This window comes from Trematosphaeria pertusa, assembly GCF_010094035.1.
Source record: "Trematosphaeria pertusa strain CBS 122368 unplaced genomic scaffold BU26scaffold_10, whole genome shotgun sequence".
Taxonomy (NCBI): Eukaryota; Fungi; Ascomycota; class Dothideomycetes; order Pleosporales; family Trematosphaeriaceae; genus Trematosphaeria; species Trematosphaeria pertusa.
Genome location: NW_022987221.1, coordinates 521543 through 541416, shown reverse-complemented (window position 1 = coordinate 541416; position 19874 = coordinate 521543). Strand labels below are relative to the sequence as shown.

The following is a 19874-nucleotide window of genomic DNA, read 5'->3' as shown; positions in this document are numbered from 1 at the left end:
TCCCCCATCACAAATACAGGCCCCAAATCCATTGTCCTGGATCTCGCCACGCTCCCGCTAAAAAAATCGGCTCTGTCTCCACCAACCATCCCACCTCGAAGAACCCCAACTTCGTAAGGACTTTCTTACTCGCAGGGTTGTCTTTATCCCAAGTCGCTTCGATGTAAAAGGTCTCCTCTCCCTCCTTTTGCTTTTCGGCGATGGATGCCGCATACGCGTCTATAACCGCTCTCCCGGCTTCCGTTCCGTACCCCTTTCCCCACGCAGATTGAAAGTAAGCGTAACCAAGGGCTCGGAGGTTGAGCGATTTAGCTGGAGCCTCACCAGGAGTGCTGCCGGGCGCCGCTGTCTCCGGCTTGAGAACAGCGAAGGTGGAATCTTGCGGCGGTGGTGACGGAGGTAGGTAAGGTCCTTCTTTCTGCAGCCGCAGTCCTACGTTGCCGACTAGTTCTCCTGGATTGCTTGGATCTGCCTCAGAGGTGTCTGATTTCACGAAAACTGCGTAGAGGATGTTGTCCATCTCCGTCATCTGCTTGGTCATCCATTGCTGGCTTTGCTGGATGGTGTGGCATTTGCCGTGGAGACTGTGAGTGCGTGAGTAAGGATGGAAGGAATGAGGTAGAAGGGAGTGGCAGCGCACCTCCATGCTGTGGTTGCATCATCGTTCCAGAGTTGGTGGAACCATTGCAGATGCTGGGAGTTGTCGCTTGTGTCGGTGAGGCGGATTAGGCGAAGTCGTGGGGTCTCGAGTGTAGAGTCCATGGTCCGCCTTGAGATCTTCAGAGGGTTTGTTTCTCTCACTGACAGATGAAGTGCAACCAGACACGCGGGGCGAAATCTTATCTAATGTACCCAAAATCGCCCTAGTTCCTAAGGTGCACTTTTGAGTCAGACAGCCAGATCTGGTGAAGCTTGGTAAGTAGGGCCAAAGCGGGTTTGCCTTAGGATTTCAAGGACATCTTGAGCCCGGATCTGAGTCATAATCGGTGAGCGCTAGGAAGCTAGGCATCTTCGTACTTCATATTCGATGTTGAGGGTGTGCGACCTGCTGGAATAGGCATAGGTCTCACGTGAAGACGCGAAAGCGTACCCCGCGTTTCGCGGAGACGATCACATCCCCTGCATTGTCTCTCTCTCGTATGATGATGCAGTGCTCATCAAACGCAACTTCATCATTTGACTTTACGCAGTGAACCACTTCTGGCCTTCTTCTTTCATTTATCGCGGCTACGTCGCTTTCCTTCCCTCGCCGCTATGTTACCGTCTACTCCACGACCTCCGTCATCAAATTCTCTGGCCACTTCGGCTGATCCGTGCCATTCCCCCTCGTCCCAACATTATACCCCAGCCTAACCGTGCCCTCGGGGAACCTTATAATGGGCTTACTTGTCACGATGTCCTTTCCAATAGCACCCGAATGCCTCCTCTCGAAGAAATCCGGGTTGAAGAGAACAGATCCGGAGTTCTGCTTCAGCATTTGGAGATACCGACCTAGGGAGTAGTGCATATTGTGGTAGTGCCGGAAGACCTGCTTGCCGTTGCGAGACCAGACATCTTCCCACACGGAGGGAGGATACACGCCGACGCTGTTGACGAGCCATTGTGAATAGTAGTTTAGGGCGATCTGGGAGGGTCAGCATGAAGGGCTGGCAGCGAGTCCAGGATGACTTACATCGACTTTGTAGGAGCCACCTTCAGCGCCTCGCCGAAGTATTGCATTGAGAACAGCAACTACCCCGGCGGTGCCGGTGCAGAAGTCCGAGTTCGGAAAAACTGGAGTGACAGGCTCGTCATTCCCCATCGCGCGACCGAACTCCATCGAGACGCCACAGTTCGCATCGGAAATCTGCTGCCACCCGCTCCGGTACGACCAAGGCCCGTACCAACCGTAGCAGTTCTCTCGCACCACAATCAAGCCTCGCTCACGGTCCTTCGTCAGCTCTAGGAGTCCATCGAGCGAGAACCCGTACTTGTCTAGTACGCCCGGCCGGTAGCCTTGCACTACGACATCAGCATCGCGGACGAGTTCTCGGAGCTTCTCGCGATCTTCTTCTTTCCGGAAGTCGAGATGAGCGTTCCATTTGCCCCAGCTGAGGTCGCAGTGCAGGCCAGACATATCGGTGATATGCGAGGCAGTGATTCGCATGACGCTAGCTCCGAGTTCTGCCAATCCGCGAGTTACAGCAGGCGCAGCGATTACTCTGGTCAAATCCACTACCTTTAACCCCGCAAGCGGTCGCTGTGCGGACGTCTCAGGGATCTCGGGCCACCAGCATGGCTGTTGTTTGTCATTCTCTACGGGATGGATTTCGTATAGGCCGACGTGCGCATTCGCCTTCCCGTGCTCACTGTTCTTGTATTCTTCTGTGGTCCAGCATATCGTGCCAGCCTGCTTATACACATCTGAGGCCAGTCGTTGCATCTCTTCCGAATCAATCTGCGCCACTTTTTCCTCGTATGGTTTCCACGAGTATTCGACCGAGGCGACGTCCATGTAAGGAGGTAAGCCAACACTCTGTTGTGTCGGCTCCGGATTCATACTCCCATGAAGATGGAAGTACCTTCCATCCTTGCAGCGGTAGATGTTCGTGCCCGAAGTCCGATAAGGGCTGCTGCTCGTGTCATGCAGGTCACAATTCTTGAAACACTTCGCATACGCCGCTTTGCCCTTTGGAGTCATTGCCGAAGCGAAGCTGATAGCTTCGCCTTCTGGGTCGATCGTGTAGAGGAGAATGGACATGATGAAGAGTTGGGCATGGTCGCTATGCTTGGTGAGCTCTTGTCGTTTCCTCTAATGTCGTCTACTCACGTGTTGATGACAGCTTTCTGTGGCGCTAAGCCGTACTTTCTCTTTAGCAGGACATTGATCATAGCCGCTTCCAGGCCTTTCAAAGCAGAAATACTCTCCGCGAAACGCCAATTAATAGGAATGCTCGGCTTGTCCGTGCCCACGAATTCGACTCTTTGCGCGCATTCTTCAATTTCTTTCGACAACGTCGGAGCAATCAGCGGGTTGCTTAGAATACCTTTCCGAAACACTTTTTTCGTCTCCTCAGGAATAGAGTAAGCTTTCTCATTTTCGTCAACGCTGTTTGCGTATCCGTTCGCTTCGTTGGTTGCCATGTTTCTTTCCGAGGCGTGTCGCAAGCCAGGCTTATGGTCAACAACTCTTGGAGACGTTTCCTTATATAGCGAACTTAGAATGATCTTCTATGACACATGTGACTACGTTCGGGCCTTCTTTCGACCGCGGTCTTTGCCGTCAATTCGGTCCTCGGTCGAGTCGCTATTCACGAGTTGGAGACGGGACCAATCACAACCGAACAGTCCCCGCATTCGGAGGTGCGCTGGTGGAGACAACAGTCGCACAGCACTCAGTTGCCCGAAAACTAGTATATGAACGAAGGGATCCTAGACTTGCGCTGCTACAGCAGTTGGTAGGAAGTAAAAGAGAAGAGGGGTCTTTTGTCAGCAGGGCGATTGCTTATGTGCTTTCTTCAACCACCCTAGCACCCTGGTTAAGGCTATTATCCTACCCCTGTTCGTAGATTGTGTTGTCTTACAAGATGGCTGCAGTAGAATATGGTACGCGATGGACTGAGCAGCGCGGGAAGAGGCCTGTTAGGATAGCAAATTGCTCAGGATACAAAGGTACTTCTCTTGAACTGTGTTACCTCCATAAGGCTAACTGTGAAACAGCGGATCCTGGATATCATATGCGCTATCAAGCCGAACTCGGCGATGTAGACTTCATCACAGGCGACTACCTAGCCGAAGTCAACATAGCAGAGAACGCGCAAGCGCATGCCGCTGGTCAGCATCCAGGCTGGGAGCAGACTTGCTGGGACGGCATCGAGCAAACCATTCACATCCTAGCTCAGAAACGCATCAAAGTAATCGTAAATGGCGGAGCGCATAATCCGAAGGGATTGGCGGAGAAAGTGCAGCAGTTGGTAGGTAAACCGCTCTAACGTCCTTCTGAATATGCTGATGATATCACAGATTACGGAGAAAGGCCTAGACTTAAAGATCGCATATGTGCTTGGAGATAACTTGTTCGAAGAGATGAAAGATATCCGCACCAAAGGTCTCCCGCCGCATCTGGACTCAGACAATAGCGAGGTTACATACGCAAATCACACGCTCGATCTCCTGGAGAAGAACGACAAACCCATTGTGAGCGCAAACGCCTATCTAGGAGCCCGGGAGATTGTAAAGGGGCTGGAAGAAGGCGCGGATATCATCATTGCTGGACGAGTCGCAGATGCAAGCCCGGTACGTCCAGAACCCCTTATTCTCCTCCATCATTTCTAAAGCCCCGCAGGTCATCGGTGCTGCATGGTACTGGCACTCCTGGAATTCCACCTCCTACGACTCTCTCGCGGGCGCTCTCATCGCCGGCCATCTGATCGAATGCTCAGGCTACGTCACTGGTTCCAACTTTGCCGGCTTCTATGAGTATCCTCTCGACTCACTCTACGACATTACTTTCGGCATCGCGGAAGTCGAGAAAGACGGGACGTGTGTGATTACGAAGCATGGTGCAAAGAAGGGATTCGTCACTGAGGACACGGTCAAGTGCCAGTTCTTGTACGAGTTGCAAGGAAATGTGTATTTGAATAGCGATGTGAAGGCTATCTTGGACGATGTCCAAGTACAGCAGGAGGGCAAAGATCGGTGCGATTTCCAAATCAGCTTCAACAGCGGAACTCTTCCAACGATGTATATGAACTGACGAATACCCCAGGGTCCGCGTATGGGGCATCAAAGGCGCACCTCCGCCTCCAACCACTAAACTCGCCATCTTCTACCAAGCAGGCTACCAATCCGAAATCGTCGTAAACGCCACTGGCTACGGTACCCCTCAAAAATACGACCTCTACGAGCGCATGATGAGATTCGGACTCGCGCGGCTCGGCATCCTCGACAAGTTCGAAGTCCTAGAGTTCCAGCGGTAAGCTCTCTACTGCTCCCTTCCTCTCTTAATTCAGGCCCGTGTTCTGACATGTATATCTCATGACAGAATCGGCGTCCCCGAACGCAACCCCCGCTCCCAACTCCGTAGCACCACATCCCTCCGCATCTTCGCAGAATCCAGCTCCCCAGCCGCAAACCTCGGCCTGGCAAGCCTCCTCAGCGAATTCGCAATGCAGCACTACTCCGGCTTCCACTCGACACTGGACCACCGCACCGCGCTGCCCAAACCCTATCTCTCGTACTATCCGGCCATCTACCCGCAATCGTCCCTCAACACCTCGATGAACATCCTCTACCCCACCGGGAAGACCGTACGCATCTGCACCACGCCCCCGCCTCGATTCGAACCCCTGGGCAAACGAGAAAGCTACGAGACGCGCAACCCGGTCGATCTGGACAGCTTCGGCAAGACGGTGCGAGCGCGACTAGGCGACGTAGTCCTCGCGCGCTCCGGCGACAAAGGCGGCAACGCAAACATCGGCTTCTTCATCCCCACACGTCTGCCTTCTTCCTATGCGCCCGGCTCGCCTCTCTACGCAGAAGCCTGGGACTGGCTGCGCAGTTTCCTGACGATGAGCAAGCTCAGAGAAATGTTCGCCGAGAGCTGGGAGGGCGGTTATCACGTCGAGAGGGTGGAGTTTGCGGGTATCTACGCGGTGCATTTTGTGGTGTATGAGGTGCTGGGGAGAGGGGTGAGTGGGAGTTCGCGGCTGGATGCGTTTGCGAAGGGGATGGGGGATTGGCTGCGGGATGTGGAGGTGGATGTGCCGGTTAAGTTCCTAGAGGGGAGGAGGAAGGGGATGGGTTCTTCTAATGTCAGCGCAGCGAGTCGATTGTAGAGTAATTCAATACTGCGATTCATCATGGAGAACTGCATAGGTGTGGTGTTATATATACTACAACACGCTCGGATCTCCCTCCGCGTTCCTTGCTCTACCACTTGTCCACCTCACCTTTCTTTAGCGGTTGTACCCTAACGATCTTATCGCAGTTCAGCAAGCACAGCGGGTCAAACGCCAGCTTGAGCCGCCTCATCGCGTTGACGGTCGACGTGCTCACCTCATGGGGCAGATAGTCTCGCTTGACGAGCCCAACGCCATGCTCACCCGTTGCTGTGCCCTCGAGCTCGATGGCGCGCTTGACCATGTCGTGGACGAGGCCTTTGGCCTTTTCGTATTCGGTTTTCTTGTTGTAGAGAATGATGGCTGAAAGGAATAGCGTTAGCATCCGGTATCATTATTGGCTGTGGAGGTTCTAAATTAGGAGAGTCGCAGGCTTACAGTGGAAATTTCCGTCTCCCACATGGCCAACAATGCTGCCTAGCAGCCCGCTCTTGCCGATGTTCTCCTTGGTTTCTTCGATGATCTGGGGCAGCCTCGAAATAGGTACCGCTACGTCCGTAGTCCAGACCGCCATATCCTCATCTCCGGAGCCTTGCGCCATAACGCTCCAAAGAGCCTCTTTCCGCGCCTGCCACAGATCCTCTCGCTCCTGCTCGCTTTTGGCGAACTCGAAGCTCACACTCCCCGCATTCTTCGCGAGTGTTTGCACCTGGCCAATCTGCTCTTTCACGCTCGAAGGCGTACCCGCGAATTTGAAGAAGAGTGTAGGCGCGTTCTTCCAGCTTTTCTTGGTCATTCCAGCATCGTTTATGCACTTCATTTGCACATCGTCGAGGATCTCGATCGCCGCGATGGGGACACCAGCTCCGACGACCTTGAAGACGCAGTCGGCTGCTTGGCGGACGCTGGGGAAGGCGCACACAGCGACGCTGGTGTGTTGCGGTTTCACGGTGACTTTGAGCGTGGCTTCCGTGACTAAGCCTAATGTCCCCTCGCTGCCGACGAACATGCGCGTGAGGTCATATCCTGCGGAGGATTTCCGTGGTCGTTGTCTCGTCTTGATAATCGTTCCATCAGCCAGAACCACTGTGAGAGATAGCACCCAATCTTTCATTGTGCCATATCGATACGCGTTCGTCCCCGAGCACCCCGTGCCCACCATACCCCCGATCATGGCGCCTGGTCCTGGATCCGGAGGGAAGAATAGATTGTCTTTCGCCAGTTCTTCATTTAGTATTTCCCAGCCTACAGCGGGCTGCACTACAACATCCAAATCTTCCTTATGCAGCTTGATAATCTTGTCCATGCGCGAGAAATCAATGCAGATGCCGCCTCTCGTCGCCGCAAAGTGTCCCTCTAAGCTTGTGCCGCCACTGTATGCCGTGACTGGTATCTTCCTCTCATGACAGATCTTCATGATGGCGCTGACCTCCTGGGTATTTCCGGGTTTCACTACACAAAACGGGACATCACCAGGTTCCGCAGGGTGCGAAGACCATGAGGAACCGGAGTGTGATTCGAGTTCTGAGCGTTCAAGCGTGATATTCTCATTCCCCACGATGTCACGGAAGTCAGTCCATGCAGCCTCCATATTCGCCTCGGAGATGTTATGTTTCGGCGGCACCGTAGACTCGAGGGGAGCGGTTGAATCGGTGGTGGGAGGTGGAGGAAGAGCCTGGCCCCAGTAGTACCCGATGCAAGCAGCAATAAAACAAACTACAATTGCGTCAGTATATGCCTCCATCAATTGAGCTCCCACGCCCAGGGAAGAAGAAGCGCACCAGTCATTGTCGCAAAAAACCGTCCTCTCGCAGTCCTATTCTGCATCTGCGCCTGCCTAAGCTGCTCCTCCTTCTCCTTCTGCACACGCTGCGTGATACTCTCAAACAGCTGAAAATGAAACGGCGTCTGCTCATTCTTTTTGTCCTCGCTCGCCCATCTCCGCTGCATCCGCGTCCTCTGCGCTCCCATGCAACATTGTGAGAGGATCGCAGGCGGCGTCCTGCTGCTCCGTAGAGCAATTGAAGCTCGTGGCAAGCTTCGTAGCGGCATTGCGAGTTATAAAGGAGCGTGGGTCATGCTGAGGTGCGATGACTGAGGGATAGATGGCTAGATGCGGGGAGAGCTTGACAGGAGCTGGGAACTGCTGTCGACCTCGGAAGATCTTCGGACGAACGCTGTACGAGGTATCCGAGCCATCGGGTCGGGTACAAAGTTGCTGGGTGTGGCGCGAACGAGCCACATCTAACCTGAGCACTTTGATACTTTCTACTTTTCGCGTCTTGCTTCCTTATATCTTAGCTTTAAGCTAGAGGGGTTCTAGTCCTGCGGCACCTCCATCTCCCAGTCGCGCAACTCATCTTACGGGAAGGCGGTCCTAGGTCCCGAAAGCTACCAGACATGGGGCTGACGGATAATAGAAGTACCAAAGGCGCTACTCTCACTGAAACGGCGCCGGCAATCATGGAGAAGATGATGATGCGATAAGAACGAATGCCATTCACGCTCAATGGCCGTAGCCAGAGCAAAGCTGAGCTAGACCCAAGATCCCAAAAGCAGAAAACCAATGCACTGAGCACGGCTGAGCCAAAGCACGCAGTGCTCCTCTAAGCATACTCCCAAGATGTATAGCAACGCCTATCCATATCCATGTGAGGGCATGCCATAAGATGGGGGGTGTCCGATCCCAAGCCACCCATGCGCCAGAATCGATATCGCTGTGCCCGAATGATGTACCCTAGAATGCCCGCCAAATATGCAGTGCAGCGATGGATTTGAGAAAAAAAGGAGGAAAGGCATAAATCGTGAAAACCGTGATACCATGCTGAATAAAGAGAGGGGAGTTGGGGAAAGTCGAGCAGGGTATCGGAGATATGCCTAGCTGATACCCGAGGACGGGAAATATTGACAATCGATGAATGTGCCGCTCCGATCGAACATCGATGATGCATGCATGTCAGCTCTTGGATCGACAGGATGCGTCGAATATTGAGGCTGATGAGCGTTGGTTTGCTGCAGGCGGCGCGTGGCAAACAATAATAGCCACCAACCACTCACGACGCAATATGCAACCTCCGGGACATGCGCAGCAACCTCGTTTTGAACCAGGTCACGAATCTCAGCCACCTTCCTTTCGCCTCCCTGCTCTTGGTGACCTTGGGCATGGCGCCGCTGTGCTTCTCGTAGCTGACAGTAGTCACGTGGTTGGGGAGGCTGCTCGAATGCGGTGGTCGATGGTCTGAATACTGACGTCCGCCCACAGACGGTCGCGGCGTCTTCTCGTTGGAGTCGGATATGCTACGAGCCCGCTTCCTCTCTTCGGACTCAGACTTGCGCCGCTCGCGCTCGTCTTTCTTGTGCTGCTTCCGATAATCTCGCTCCGCTTGCTTGTGGGCCTCTCGGTCGTACTTGCGTTCCTTGGCCTCTTCCTTCTCTAGGAAAGCCTGTCGCGCAGCGTGGATAGAGGCAGCGCGAGAGGCGGCGTCCACGGGCGAATCCCGTCCGCCGCGGATGAAGCCAAAGGCCTTGTCGAATGAGGTTCGTGAGCTGGGTGAGGCAGTGGTGTCCATGGACTTGAGAGTGTCGCCTCTCGAGCGTGATTGAGCGACGGGTGAGGTTAGCGAGATGGAGGACTGAGAATAGCTCCCTCCGAGACGGGTGCAGGAACCAGTCGTATGAATGCGGAGCGGGGGAGATGCGACGCCAGGTGTGGAAGAGAGCGAGCCAGACCGCCGCGCGGGGTCGAAAGCGGCCTGCCTCAGGCGGAACTCCTCGTCCGTCATGATGTCGTCTACCTCGTTCTCAGAGCCGAGGACAGAGGAGGGTGTAGACTTGGATATAGGCGGTGTGTACGGGCGCGGGGTCTGGCGGATCGAGGGCATGTAGGGCGCGGTCGGGCGCTGCAGGCTCGACGACGTAGAGAACTGTGACGTAGCGGAGGTGGAGCGATTGTGTCGGTTGCGCCCATTCACCGGCGCAAAGCTGACGTCGGAGACTGTTCGCGAGGTGCCGCCATACTCGGAAATGCCCAGTCCCGCGAGGCCCTCGTTCTCGGCCGCAGGGCGGGAAAGGTCGAGGGCGTTGCTGTCTTTGTACGACAGCTTGCGCAGATAGGGCTTGATCTTGAGCTGGTGCGAGGAAGTTGCGGCGGGCATGGGTCGTGCTGGCTCGGTCCAGGGCTCTTCGTAGGTGACTTTTGGGGTCTCGGAGCGGTTAAATGTGAAGGCACCTTGGTCGGCGACCGGGCTGAGCGGACTTGTCATGGACGAGGCGGAGTTGCCGCGTTTGTGCAGTCGGGCATGGCTCGAGGGCGCATGCGAGCGGGTGTTGGCCATGTTCTGGAGGCGGGTGCTGAGGGTTCAGGGCGGCGTGCGTGTTGAGGCATGCCAGACGGTAAATAGTGCGTGGTACACAGCATCACCAAGCCGGCGTGGAGAGACGTGAAGCCCGCGGAACGTCCGGAGAGGACTGGTGACGAGTCTTTGACAGCTGCAAGTTTTGGCAGACGGGCCGCCGACGGGCTCGTGGCGCTGGCCGTGATCCCGAGAGGAATCAAGCACCACGGCAGGGCGGAGGATGATGAGATGAGGCCAGGGCTTCGGACGCTGAGCGATGCGTCGCTAAGCCTGCCCAGATGGGAGTGGATCCGCGAATGCGAAAGCGATCTCAGCGTAATCGAAGCCGGCCGCAGTCAGCGGCGACGCGGTGTTAGTTATACGCACTCGGCAGATGGGGGATGGCAGGCTGCTGGCCTGGAAACAGGTGAGGGGAAGGCGGAGAAGGCGGTTTCTATCTGGAACGCGATAACGCTACCCAAAGCACGAAGGACAGAGGATGCGGATGGCTCGGGGCTGGCGAGCCTTTGTGTGCATCCGCCGGCGACGGTCCGGACGAAGCACGTAAACATGTGGACTGATGCTGCTCTGGGGTCCCACGAGCCTGAGGGCGCCGTTCTGGCCCGCAAGCAGAAAGCGAGCCTCCACGCAACCAAAGAGGCACAGCAGCGGGCATTCCGCGCCCGCATCTTGGCCGCCCACGCCCTCAGATTGCTCTGCTCGGCGCTGCAAACGTATCATATCGCCGCAGCAGCTTCCCGTGGCTGCTCTCTGCTTGGCCGCGCCGACTGTCTCGCTTTGGCAGGTTGCACTGTGGTGATAGATGCCGTGTTTCGCATAATGGACTCCCCCGCGCCGGCCAACAAGCGCATTTCTGTCGTCCTGACAGCGCCGCGCTCAGCTTGCGAGGACGGCACCGGCCCAGCGTTGGTTGGCTGCCGGCTGTCCGGCATCGCCTTCTCCGCGAAACAGCAACCTGGAAAACGCAGGCCGATCGCCAGATCACGCATGGCCAAGCGCACAGTCTGGAACCGCCCCACGTTGATACCCCAGTTACCTCATCCGTCCCGCATGACTGACTTCAACACCATGCACGGCCCGCCCTGGCTCAATCTACCTATCACAGCATCTCATCAACCCTCTGCACTGTGTTTTGTCACGCCATGGCACCGCAAATGCCAGAGGAATATTACTTTAACCCGACCTCACACGTCCCCAACTCGCGCCTGCCTGTCCTGGTCTACCGGCAGGTGCTCCCGCCCGAGCCAACTGCGACCTCCACCCGCGAAGCTCTCGAGAAGAACCTGTGGCTGAAGGGAGGCCAGTTCAAAACGTACTGGGCTCACCATTTCCACTCAGTTACGCATGAGTGCTACGCTGTTTTCAAAGGATCGAGCAGGCTTTTGCTCGGACGTGGCCCGCTCGATGACCCGTCCGAGGGCGGCCTTGAGGTGAATCTTAGCAGGGGAGATATAATTGTTTTACCTGTATGAGATCCAATTCCCACTCATGTTTCTCATCTAGGAAGCCGCGGATGAGGATTATGAAGGACTGGCTGATGTACTGGCAGGCTGGTGTCAGCCATTGCTCTGTAACGTCAGAGGGCGGGTACGAATATCTAGGCTTGTATCCGGAGGTATCACGCCCTTCATGCGACCGCAGCTAAATCAGATTCTCACCTCTGTGCAGGGCTCGCCGCATTGGGACAATAACTTTTGTAAAGCCGATGCGCAAGAGACGGCAGAGAAAGCAAAGGTGGCGAGCAACATTCCCATCCCGGACTGCGATCCCATCTACGGGAGAAATGGCCCGCTTGTGGATATCTGGAAGAAAGCCGCAGCCGCAGCCGCAGCCGCAGCATGAGCTCGCGAAGCCGTCTTCTTCTTTAGCAGCTTCAAGCTTGCTAGTCGCCCTCTGTCCCGGGAACGCTCACTGTCAGCTGTGACTATTCGGTCTTTGCCTCTACGCTGGCTACCCGAGATTGGAGACGCTAGAAATTGGGAGACGAGCATTTCTCGAAGTGGCAGAATTAGAACGCAGTCGATATCTTGATATCAATCTCAGCTCCGACGTGAAGGGAAGTCGCCCAACGAAGAGACTCCCGTGTTCGACCAAAGCGCCTAAGAGACATAGTCTATGGAGAGGCCAAAAGCGAGAGAGGAACGCACGAAGTCACTAAATCATTCTTTTACCTTGCAATAGATTCTTGCAAATACAAACCTCACCAAATTCCCCCCTTGCCCCGGTCCGATAGATCCAAGGTTGACCACGGAGGATGACACTGGCGACCGCTTCCATCATATGTGCCATTTCTCCACCCAGCCACATGTGCAGAGCCTCATTTCACGACCCTTAACAAATACGTCATCGGTGGTGAGAGCGAGTCGCTCGCCGTTGCTCGAGCACCCGGCTGCTTACTAACGACGTCACGCACGGGCCCCAACAAAGCAACACCTGAACCTTTGCATGTTTTTGGCACCAGCACCCGACTCCATCGCTGGCCGCAAGCCAACACAACCCAGCGCAAAATGTCGAAGCGAACCTCGATCTTCGGGCAGGGCAAGCCAGAGAATCCGTATGAAGAGAGGGATGAAGGCCCGATCGATACCCCGAAGAAGGCGACGGCAGCCCAAATGGCAACGCGAAAGTGAGTCCGCCGCCGCTTCGACCTTGTCCCCAGCTCAGCGCCAGTCAAAGCGCATTGTTCGCACACCCTACTGACTCTTTGTCTCGCAGAATCAAGGCTGCCAAAGGCTCGCGTCGACCGGCGGGCGCATCCTCCGTAAGTGTCTCCTTGACGACGCCCCCCCAACCGCCGATTGCCCCCCGACATGTCGATCAAATACACGGTCGAATGGCGGCGGGAGCAGCGTCGGCGGCAACAACAGCAAGCGGGTGCTAATGCGCGCGAACAGGGACTTTCTGCCACACCTAGTTTCGGGCCACCCCAGGCGTCCGGCTTTGGCTTCGGCGGCGACAGTACTGTCAGCGCGAATCCGTTCGGCTTCCTGTCGCAATCGCAACAGCAGTCGACGCCGAACGGGGGAGATTTTGGAAATGATGCGACCAGCAGTTTCCCGCCTACCCAGTCATCCACAGCCAGCAACACCTTCACAACCTCATCGTTTCCTGCCTTTGGCGGCGGCGGCCAAACCACGGGCTTCCACCCACAACCCCCCTCCACCGGCTTCAATTTCACAGCAGCCACGAACAATGCCTTTGGCGCGCCCATTCCCGCTCCCACAATGAACGGCTCAGGAAACTCAGGTTTCACGGCGTCAATGTTCAATATCCCGCCTTCCCAGCCGAAGCCGGGCAACACTCCCTTTGGCGGAGAGAAGGACAACACCTCCACCACTGCGGCTCCTAGCACTCTCTTCGGCACGAGCGCCGCGCCCCAAACTAATCTCTTTGGCGGCCTTAGCTCTAGCGCTCCGAGCAACGTCGCGACAACGACCGCACCCTCGAGCAATCTCTTCTCAAGCCTTGCATCGGCTCCCTCCTCATCCGCACCGGCGAACAACCTATTCGGCTTCGCTCCCACCGCATCAGCAGCGCATGAGAGTACGCCCGCACCGAAGCCCGTTCTCTTCGGCAGCATTAGCTCCGCCGCCCAGAACAATGCCACGACCTCGACAACGCCTGCAAGTACTTCCTTTTCTGGATTTGGTATGAGCACACAACAGGACGCCGCTAGCACGGCAGCACCCGCTGGCAGTCTGTTCCAAAGCATTGGAGGAACACCAGGACCGTCTGGGAGCACCCCCGCACCGTCAAACGGCTTCAGTTTTCTTGGTGCGAGTACGCAGGGTGCAGCCACAAGCACTCCGGGGCCTGCGACCAGCATGTTCAAAGGCTTCGGCGCGAGCTCGCAACCTGAAGCTTCTTGGACCGCCGCAGCTACGAGCAGCCCGTTCAAAGGTTTCGGTGCAAGCACACAGTCTCAGACTCCGACTACTCCCGCACCTGCGAGCAGTCTTTTCAGCATGGGCAAGCCTGCTGAGAAAGAGGTGACGAACACGCCGGCAAGCAATCCTTTCACCGCGTCCGTGCCTACGAACAACTTCTTCTCAGGCTTCGGCTCAACTCCGCAAACGAGCAGAGCTGCCACCACCGCACCAGGTAGCACATCTCTAAATGCGGCCACTCCGGCAAAGACCAATCTATTCAGTCTCGGAACTCCGCAGACGTCAATTAAGGAACCAGAAAGCTCGACAAGAGAGACAGAGGTCGAGGCGCCTAAGAAGGGCCTCTTTTCAGCTTCAAATGTTCCACGCGACTCAGGAATCTTCTCACAGCCTGCTAAGCCTGAGTCGTTGTCCAAGAACGCATTCGCTGCATTTTCATCCGCGAACAAGAAGTCGGAAGCCACGAAGAGCACGTCATCTAACATTTTCACCCAGCAGTCCCAAGCAGCGGGTCCCAAATCTGATGCAGCTCAGAAGGCCTCCTTCTCCTTCCCGTCGCAGACGCCCTTCGCTCCTGCCACGTCCCTGAGCGGCGCTGCGGATTCGTCTGCACAAAAGAAAGATTTGGCACCACCAAAGGAAGCGCAGCAGTCCGCCTCTCAAAGCTTCTTCAGGCCTTCGTCCCCGTCAAAGGAGCAAGCCCCGCTTTCGCCCGCTTCTGCCATGCCTACTCTAACCGGGGCTGCGGCACCACCAGCTACAGCAACGCAGCCAACTCAGCAACCGAAATTACCAAAGGCCCGTGTCCCCCAGAATTGGTCCACGTCGAAAGTTCCGGGTTCAAACCTCAATGAGCTCTCTTTACAGCTCGCAAAGCTGAACGAGAAATATCGTGCGAGGCTGGCTCAGCTCCCTGCAACGGCAGATTGGACTTTGCTGTCTTCATGGCACTATAAAGAGTCAGGTGAAATCATGGACAAGATCGTCGCGATCAGGAAGCAGCAAGCAGCAGCAAAAGGAATCACCGGGAATGAATCTAGCCTCTCCACCAAGCGCAAAGCCGACGACGGAGTAAACCGCCAGAACCAGGATGCATCTCCTTCCAAGAAGGCACGAGGCGTTGATGTACCGAGCACACCAACCCCTAAGCCGTCTAGCATATTGAGCACCACCCCCAAAGCTGCCCCGCCCGCAACGCAGACCTCCAATCTGTTTGGCAACATCCTCGGCAAAGGCAATGCTCCCGTCTCTACGACCACTTCAACTCCGGCTGTCGGGTCTATAGCTTCCGATAAGAAAGAGCCGGAGCCTTCGAAAGGCACTACATCCCAGACAGGCTTCATGCCAACGCTCGGTGCTAGCAAAGCTTCTGATAGCTCGACGAATCGTACCTCTCAGTCACCCTTTCAGTTCCTCACCTCTGGCACTAAAGGCGAGACAAAACAAACAGAGAACAAGGTGTCCTCATTCAGTAGCATTGGCTCCGAGAGCCCATTTAGTCAGTTTGCTAAGAGTGCGAAGACCTTCGAGCAGCTTAGAGCGGAACGCAAGGCCAAGGCGAAGGAGGAAGATTATGATTCTGACGAAGAATCGGAAGAGCAATGGTCAGCCCGATGGGATAAGGAGGAGGCTGCTCGCATAGCCGAGAAGAAGGCACAGGCCGACCAGGAGTTTGCATTCGGCGCTCCTGAAAAGAAAACCAGCGGCACCACTACGGCTTCCAACCCCTTCTCTGGACTCTCGCAGCCTGCCAGTGGGACCTCCACTCCAGGACTGTTTAGCTCCAGGCTCGGTAGCCCCGCACCATCTGCGACAAGGTCCGTCTTCGACACACCCAATGCCGCGCAGACTCCTTCATCAAATATCTTTGGGCATCTGTCGTCTGGCGCATCGTCCAACAACCAGGATGAGGACGAAGACGAGGATGAGGACGAAAACGAGGATGAAGACGAAGATGAGGATGAGGATGAGTACGAGGAAGAAGAGCAATCAGAATCTCAGCCTCAGTCAGACCAGCCCTCGGATTTCGGAAAGGCAAATAAGCGCAAGCTTGCCGCATCGGAGTCGGAATCAGAAGAATCGCTCGAGGAGATGATGAGACGCAAGAAGCAGCAGGCATCCGGAAGGCCGAGCCTGATGTCGCGCATAACGAAGACTGACGATTCTGAGGCCGGAGACGAGTCTGACAAAGAGAACGGCAATACCAGCAAAGCTGCCTCAGTCTTCGGACAGACCAACGGTGTGCAGACGCCTAATAAACCCTTCCAGTTCTTTGATTTTGAGAAGGCCGGGGGTCAGACCGCGCCTCCAAAATCGGAATTTTTCGCTGGCGATCAGACTTTCAAGCCCGGAAGTCCAATTGTTTTTGGTACGCAGAAGAAGGATGCACCGACGTTCCAGTTCCAACCTGCGACACCGTCGCCAGCTGAGTTCTCGGCGACACCTTCTAAGCCGCCACCTTTCTCGCTCTTCAATCAACCCTCCGGTAGCACGCCTTCCTGGCTCACTCCCACCACCGGTCAGTCTGGTCCTGGCTCCATAGCCTCCTCGGTCCTCTCCTCTCGCGCTGCTACGCCGCTCTCCGAAGCCGAGACCAGCGGCAAAGACTCCGCCGGGGAAAACGATGGCGACGAAGGAACCAAGCAAGAACAGCTTGACCTATCAGGCCTCACCGACGATGAGAAATCGGAGAACGACATTCTCTTCCATGCGGAGCAGGCTCTGGCCAAGGAGCAGCAAGAGAAAACGCCCGGCAAGAAGACCTGGGAGAACCTAGCCCGTGGCCCGCTCTGGATCCTCAAGAACAAGGAGAGCGGAAAGGCGTTTGTGCGTATTCGGCTCGCGAGCGGCAAGACAGCCCTGAACTACAATATCCTGCCTAAGCTCAAGACGAATGTTACAGGCAATAGCAAGAAGATGGTCAGCGCTGTGCGGCCGGGTGAAGGCGGCAAGCTGAAACATACCTTCTTTGCTCTCAAGACGAACGACATTGCTGAGGAGTTCTCGAGGGTGTATAACGAGAGTTTGCCCTCATCTTGATCTTTTGACCTCTTCATTACCCCTTTTAATCTTCTAGACTGATTTGTACCCCTTCTTCCCTTTTCCCTGCCTGTAGCTAGCCCTTTTTTTTCTGACAAAAGCGATTTCTTCCTTTTCTTGGCGGCTTGTTGGCCTTTTCTCTGGGAGTTTTATGGTGTGTATGATGGGAGCATTTGCATTGCACGGCGTTTTTGAGACGGCGGATCGAACTGTATTGGACAGCGAACAAACATTGTGGTTTTTCTTGACTTCCTAGCCGGAGCGAGACTTCAGGGCAACAGCAACAGCTAGGCAGGGTTGTAACATAGTAGTTTAATTGCATGAATGGATGAAATTGAGAGATTTCGAGATACTTTATATTGCGGATTCGTCTAGATGGGTGGCGACGTGATTGCCAGAGCAGTAAGCACAGACCACCGGTTTTCGAGCTCTAACCTTGGAGCGGTTGCGACAAACTTCGACCTCACACTCACCATGTAGTCCTCAGCAGCCTTCCATGTTTCTATAACCATCACTAGTCTCAATGCCCACGCGCGCGATCAAGGCCATCTTCTTCACGCGCTTCCACCATGAAAAGGGTAACTAAAGTCCTCCCCGCACCTCAGCCCGCCATCCCCATCTAACATCCACTTCCCAGGCTCCCGCGTCCTACACCAAGTGCCCGAAGGCAGCATAACGCCATCGTCCTCTCCCTCCGCCCTGCGCACTCCCCTCTTCGACGTCGACGCCATAATCAACACGTACATCATCCCGAACCAGCAGTTCTGCGACCGCCTGCTCGCCTTCTGCACCAACCACTACCGCGTCATCGGCTACCCCGTGTGCATCCGCGAGGGCAGATACAGCAGGAATGAGTTTATCTTTAACTTTGCGCTGGTCGTCGAGGAGGGTGTGAGTGATTGGATCGCGTATGGAGAGGTGGCGAGGAAGTTGGGGCGCTTGTTGAGGGGACTGGAGGAGCAGGGCGAGTTTTTGAGTCGTGAGGAGGAGGAGGGGAGGGTCTGGGAGGATGATGGGGCGACGGGAGGAGGTGGATTAGGGGACGGGGAGGGGAGCTTTGGGCTCGGTGGCGGGAGCAAGGTGTTTGCGCTTTGTGAGATGGTGTTGGAGGATTTGAATAATTATGCCGAGTGTATGATACCCATTGGTACGTTGCCTTCCCTCTCTCTACCCCCTATTCCTCTATTCAAACATAGCCCGGCTCCTACGTTCTATGCGCTAATACCGCGCAGACGACTCCAATACCATCAACCTCAAGCTCTTCCCCACCCGCGCACCACCGCCCCCAATCTACGCCCACCAGGTCCCCGTCCTCACCATCTCACTCTCCAGCCTCCACACACCAATCAGCTCAGACCTGACCCTGAACCGCATCCTGCCCCACATCAACGGCATAAGCTCCGTCGCGCACATAGCGCAGCTCGCCGACACCGATCTGTCCTTGACTCGCAAAGCCATCCAGCACCTCGTCTACTACGGCTGCCTCGTCCTGCTCGACATCTTCAGCTTCGGCGCTGTGTATGCGCCCACCGCCGAAATCGGCGGCTTCGTCGTCGACGAAAGCGTGAAGGAGGAGTGCGCGAGATACGTCCGCGTGCCGCGTATGCGCATCGGCTCCATCAAGCCAAAGCTAGGTTCGGTAGAATCCGAGAGATCGAGGGGGGGAACGGACGAGCGCTCATCCATATCCTCATCGTCGCGCTCCCAGCTGCACAGCGAGCACACAACGCCCTCCGACCGGGCACCCGCACCGGACTTCTCCACCACCTCGGTATCCTGGTCCGTCCGCGACGCTGACAGCGACGACGAGGAGAGCAACGCTATCTCGCACATGACGCTTATCACGCTGTACACGTCGCTGCGCCAAGGCCTCACGCTGAAGAACTGGGTGCTCGAGAACGTCGAGCTGCTGGGCGGCATCGACGTGCGGCGCCTCATCACCTTCGGCATAATAAAAGGCTTCCTGTACCGCGTGCACAAATATGCCATCGCGACCTCAACCTCCTTACCGCCCGCACCGCCAGCATCCCTGCAATCAGTCTCCACCTCCGCCGCCGTCAACCATAACGACGTCAGCGACCAGGCGACTATTCGAGGCGGCCATCTCGCCCGCATACCCAGCCTCGTGGCTCCTACGGCTAACGCGTTCCCCCACCCGGCGGGCGAGAGGAGAGCGGAAGAGATGGTGCGGCTGAATAGCTTGGTGAGCGAGGAGAGGGAGCAGGGACTCCCGCTGGTGCGGTTCCTGGATGGCATGCATTGCTTTGATGAGATTTGTACTGAGTTGGGCATGAGTGAGAGGGTGGTGGAGGGGAAGATTAGGGGGGTGGGCGAGGTGCAGGTTTTTAGTCGGTGATATGGGACGGAGGAGAGTAGAGGCGAGGGAAGGGCCGTGGTTTGGATATACCGGATTAACGTGCAGTGCGAAGGAAGAGTGGTTGGTTTGCGGAAGAGAGGAGAGCTTGGGGTTGCTAACCCAACCAACCTGCGGCGCACGACGTGATATCGAAGTGAAGAAACAAAGTAGGGTATCGCCACTGTACTAGAGTGAGAGTAAAAGCAATCTCTCTCTCTCTCTCTCTCTCTCTCTCTCTCTCTCTTCTACTATCCCTGCTCGCTCTATGAACAAATGTGTCCTAACCACCCCCTACAGTTCTTCCAAGCCGACTATCTCACCAGCACGCGAGACACGCTCTCGTTCCCACCCAGGTCCTTCGAACACCGGGACGTAATCTGACCACATTGTCAATTCTTCGATTACTTCGATTAGGAAC

At 55.8% G+C, this 19874-nt stretch overlaps 7 protein-coding genes across 7 annotated transcripts; 3 read left to right on the top strand and 4 right to left on the bottom strand.

The window, feature by feature from the left end:
* Window positions 1-7: 7 nt before the first annotated feature.
* Window positions 8-762, bottom strand: BU26DRAFT_507161 (uncharacterized protein; the record flags this gene model as incomplete). The annotated part of the gene is made up of 2 exons (XM_033826979.1): window positions 8-584; window positions 641-762. 2 exons carry the CDS (start codon window positions 760-762, stop codon window positions 8-10), a joined length of 699 nt encoding a protein of 232 aa, XP_033681590.1.
* A 399-nt stretch (window positions 763-1161) lies between these two features.
* Window positions 1162-3123, bottom strand: BU26DRAFT_487799 (CoA-transferase family III; the record flags this gene model as incomplete). The annotated part of the gene is made up of 3 exons (XM_033825960.1): window positions 1162-1624; window positions 1673-2762; window positions 2810-3123. The coding sequence occupies 3 exons, from the start codon at window positions 3121-3123 to the stop codon at window positions 1265-1267; spliced, it is 1764 nt and encodes a 587-aa protein (XP_033681589.1). The 3' UTR covers window positions 1162-1264.
* A 443-nt stretch (window positions 3124-3566) lies between these two features.
* Window positions 3567-6024, top strand: BU26DRAFT_576469 (DUF1446-domain-containing protein; the record flags this gene model as incomplete). Its single annotated transcript, XM_033834374.1, has 6 exons — window positions 3567-3651; window positions 3700-3953; window positions 4003-4275; window positions 4325-4677; window positions 4748-4954; window positions 5024-6024. The coding sequence occupies 6 exons, from the start codon at window positions 3567-3569 to the stop codon at window positions 5814-5816; spliced, it is 1965 nt and encodes a 654-aa protein (XP_033681588.1). The 3' UTR covers window positions 5817-6024.
* BU26DRAFT_431027 (uncharacterized protein) lies at window positions 5911-7769 on the bottom strand (the record flags this gene model as incomplete). The annotated part of the gene is made up of 3 exons (XM_033823913.1): window positions 5911-6182; window positions 6258-7535; window positions 7601-7769. 3 exons carry the CDS (start codon window positions 7767-7769, stop codon window positions 5911-5913), a joined length of 1719 nt encoding a protein of 572 aa, XP_033681587.1.
* Window positions 7770-8757: 988 nt separating this feature from the next.
* On the bottom strand, window positions 8758-10341 carry BU26DRAFT_49668 (uncharacterized protein). The gene has a single exon (XM_033826263.1). The coding sequence runs from the start codon at window positions 10151-10153 to the stop codon at window positions 8873-8875; it is 1281 nt and encodes a 426-aa protein (XP_033681586.1). The 5' UTR covers window positions 10154-10341; the 3' UTR covers window positions 8758-8872.
* Window positions 10342-11274: 933 nt separating this feature from the next.
* Window positions 11275-12360, top strand: BU26DRAFT_521037 (uncharacterized protein). Its single transcript, XM_033829438.1, has 3 exons — window positions 11275-11640; window positions 11724-11789; window positions 11843-12360. Exons 1-3 carry the CDS (start codon window positions 11317-11319, stop codon window positions 12014-12016), a joined length of 564 nt encoding a protein of 187 aa, XP_033681585.1. The 5' UTR covers window positions 11275-11316; the 3' UTR covers window positions 12017-12360.
* A 5263-nt stretch (window positions 12361-17623) lies between these two features.
* On the top strand, window positions 17624-19456 carry BU26DRAFT_566939 (nitrogen permease regulator 2; the record flags this gene model as incomplete). Its single annotated transcript, XM_033833594.1, has 3 exons — window positions 17624-17678; window positions 17738-18247; window positions 18333-19456. The coding sequence occupies 3 exons, from the start codon at window positions 17624-17626 to the stop codon at window positions 19454-19456; spliced, it is 1689 nt and encodes a 562-aa protein (XP_033681584.1).
* Between the last annotated feature and the right edge of the window lie 418 nt (window positions 19457-19874).

What these genes read in the sequence shown, in the direction of transcription:
- BU26DRAFT_49668 (XM_033826263.1), bottom strand. Translation starts at nt 10,153, where the DNA reads ATGGCCAACACCCGCTCGCATGCGCCCTCGAGCCATGCCCGACTGCAC.
- BU26DRAFT_521037 (XM_033829438.1), top strand. Translation starts at nt 11,317, where the DNA reads ATGGCACCGCAAATGCCAGAGGAATATTACTTTAACCCGACCTCACAC. An exon ending in GAGATATAATTGTTTTACCT is followed by an intron (nt 11,641 to 11,723) that starts GTATGAGATCCA and finishes ATGTACTGGCAG; the next exon opens with GCTGGTGTCAGCCATTGCTC. An exon ending in ATCTAGGCTTGTATCCGGAG is followed by an intron (nt 11,790 to 11,842) that starts GTATCACGCCCT and finishes ACCTCTGTGCAG; the next exon opens with GGCTCGCCGCATTGGGACAA.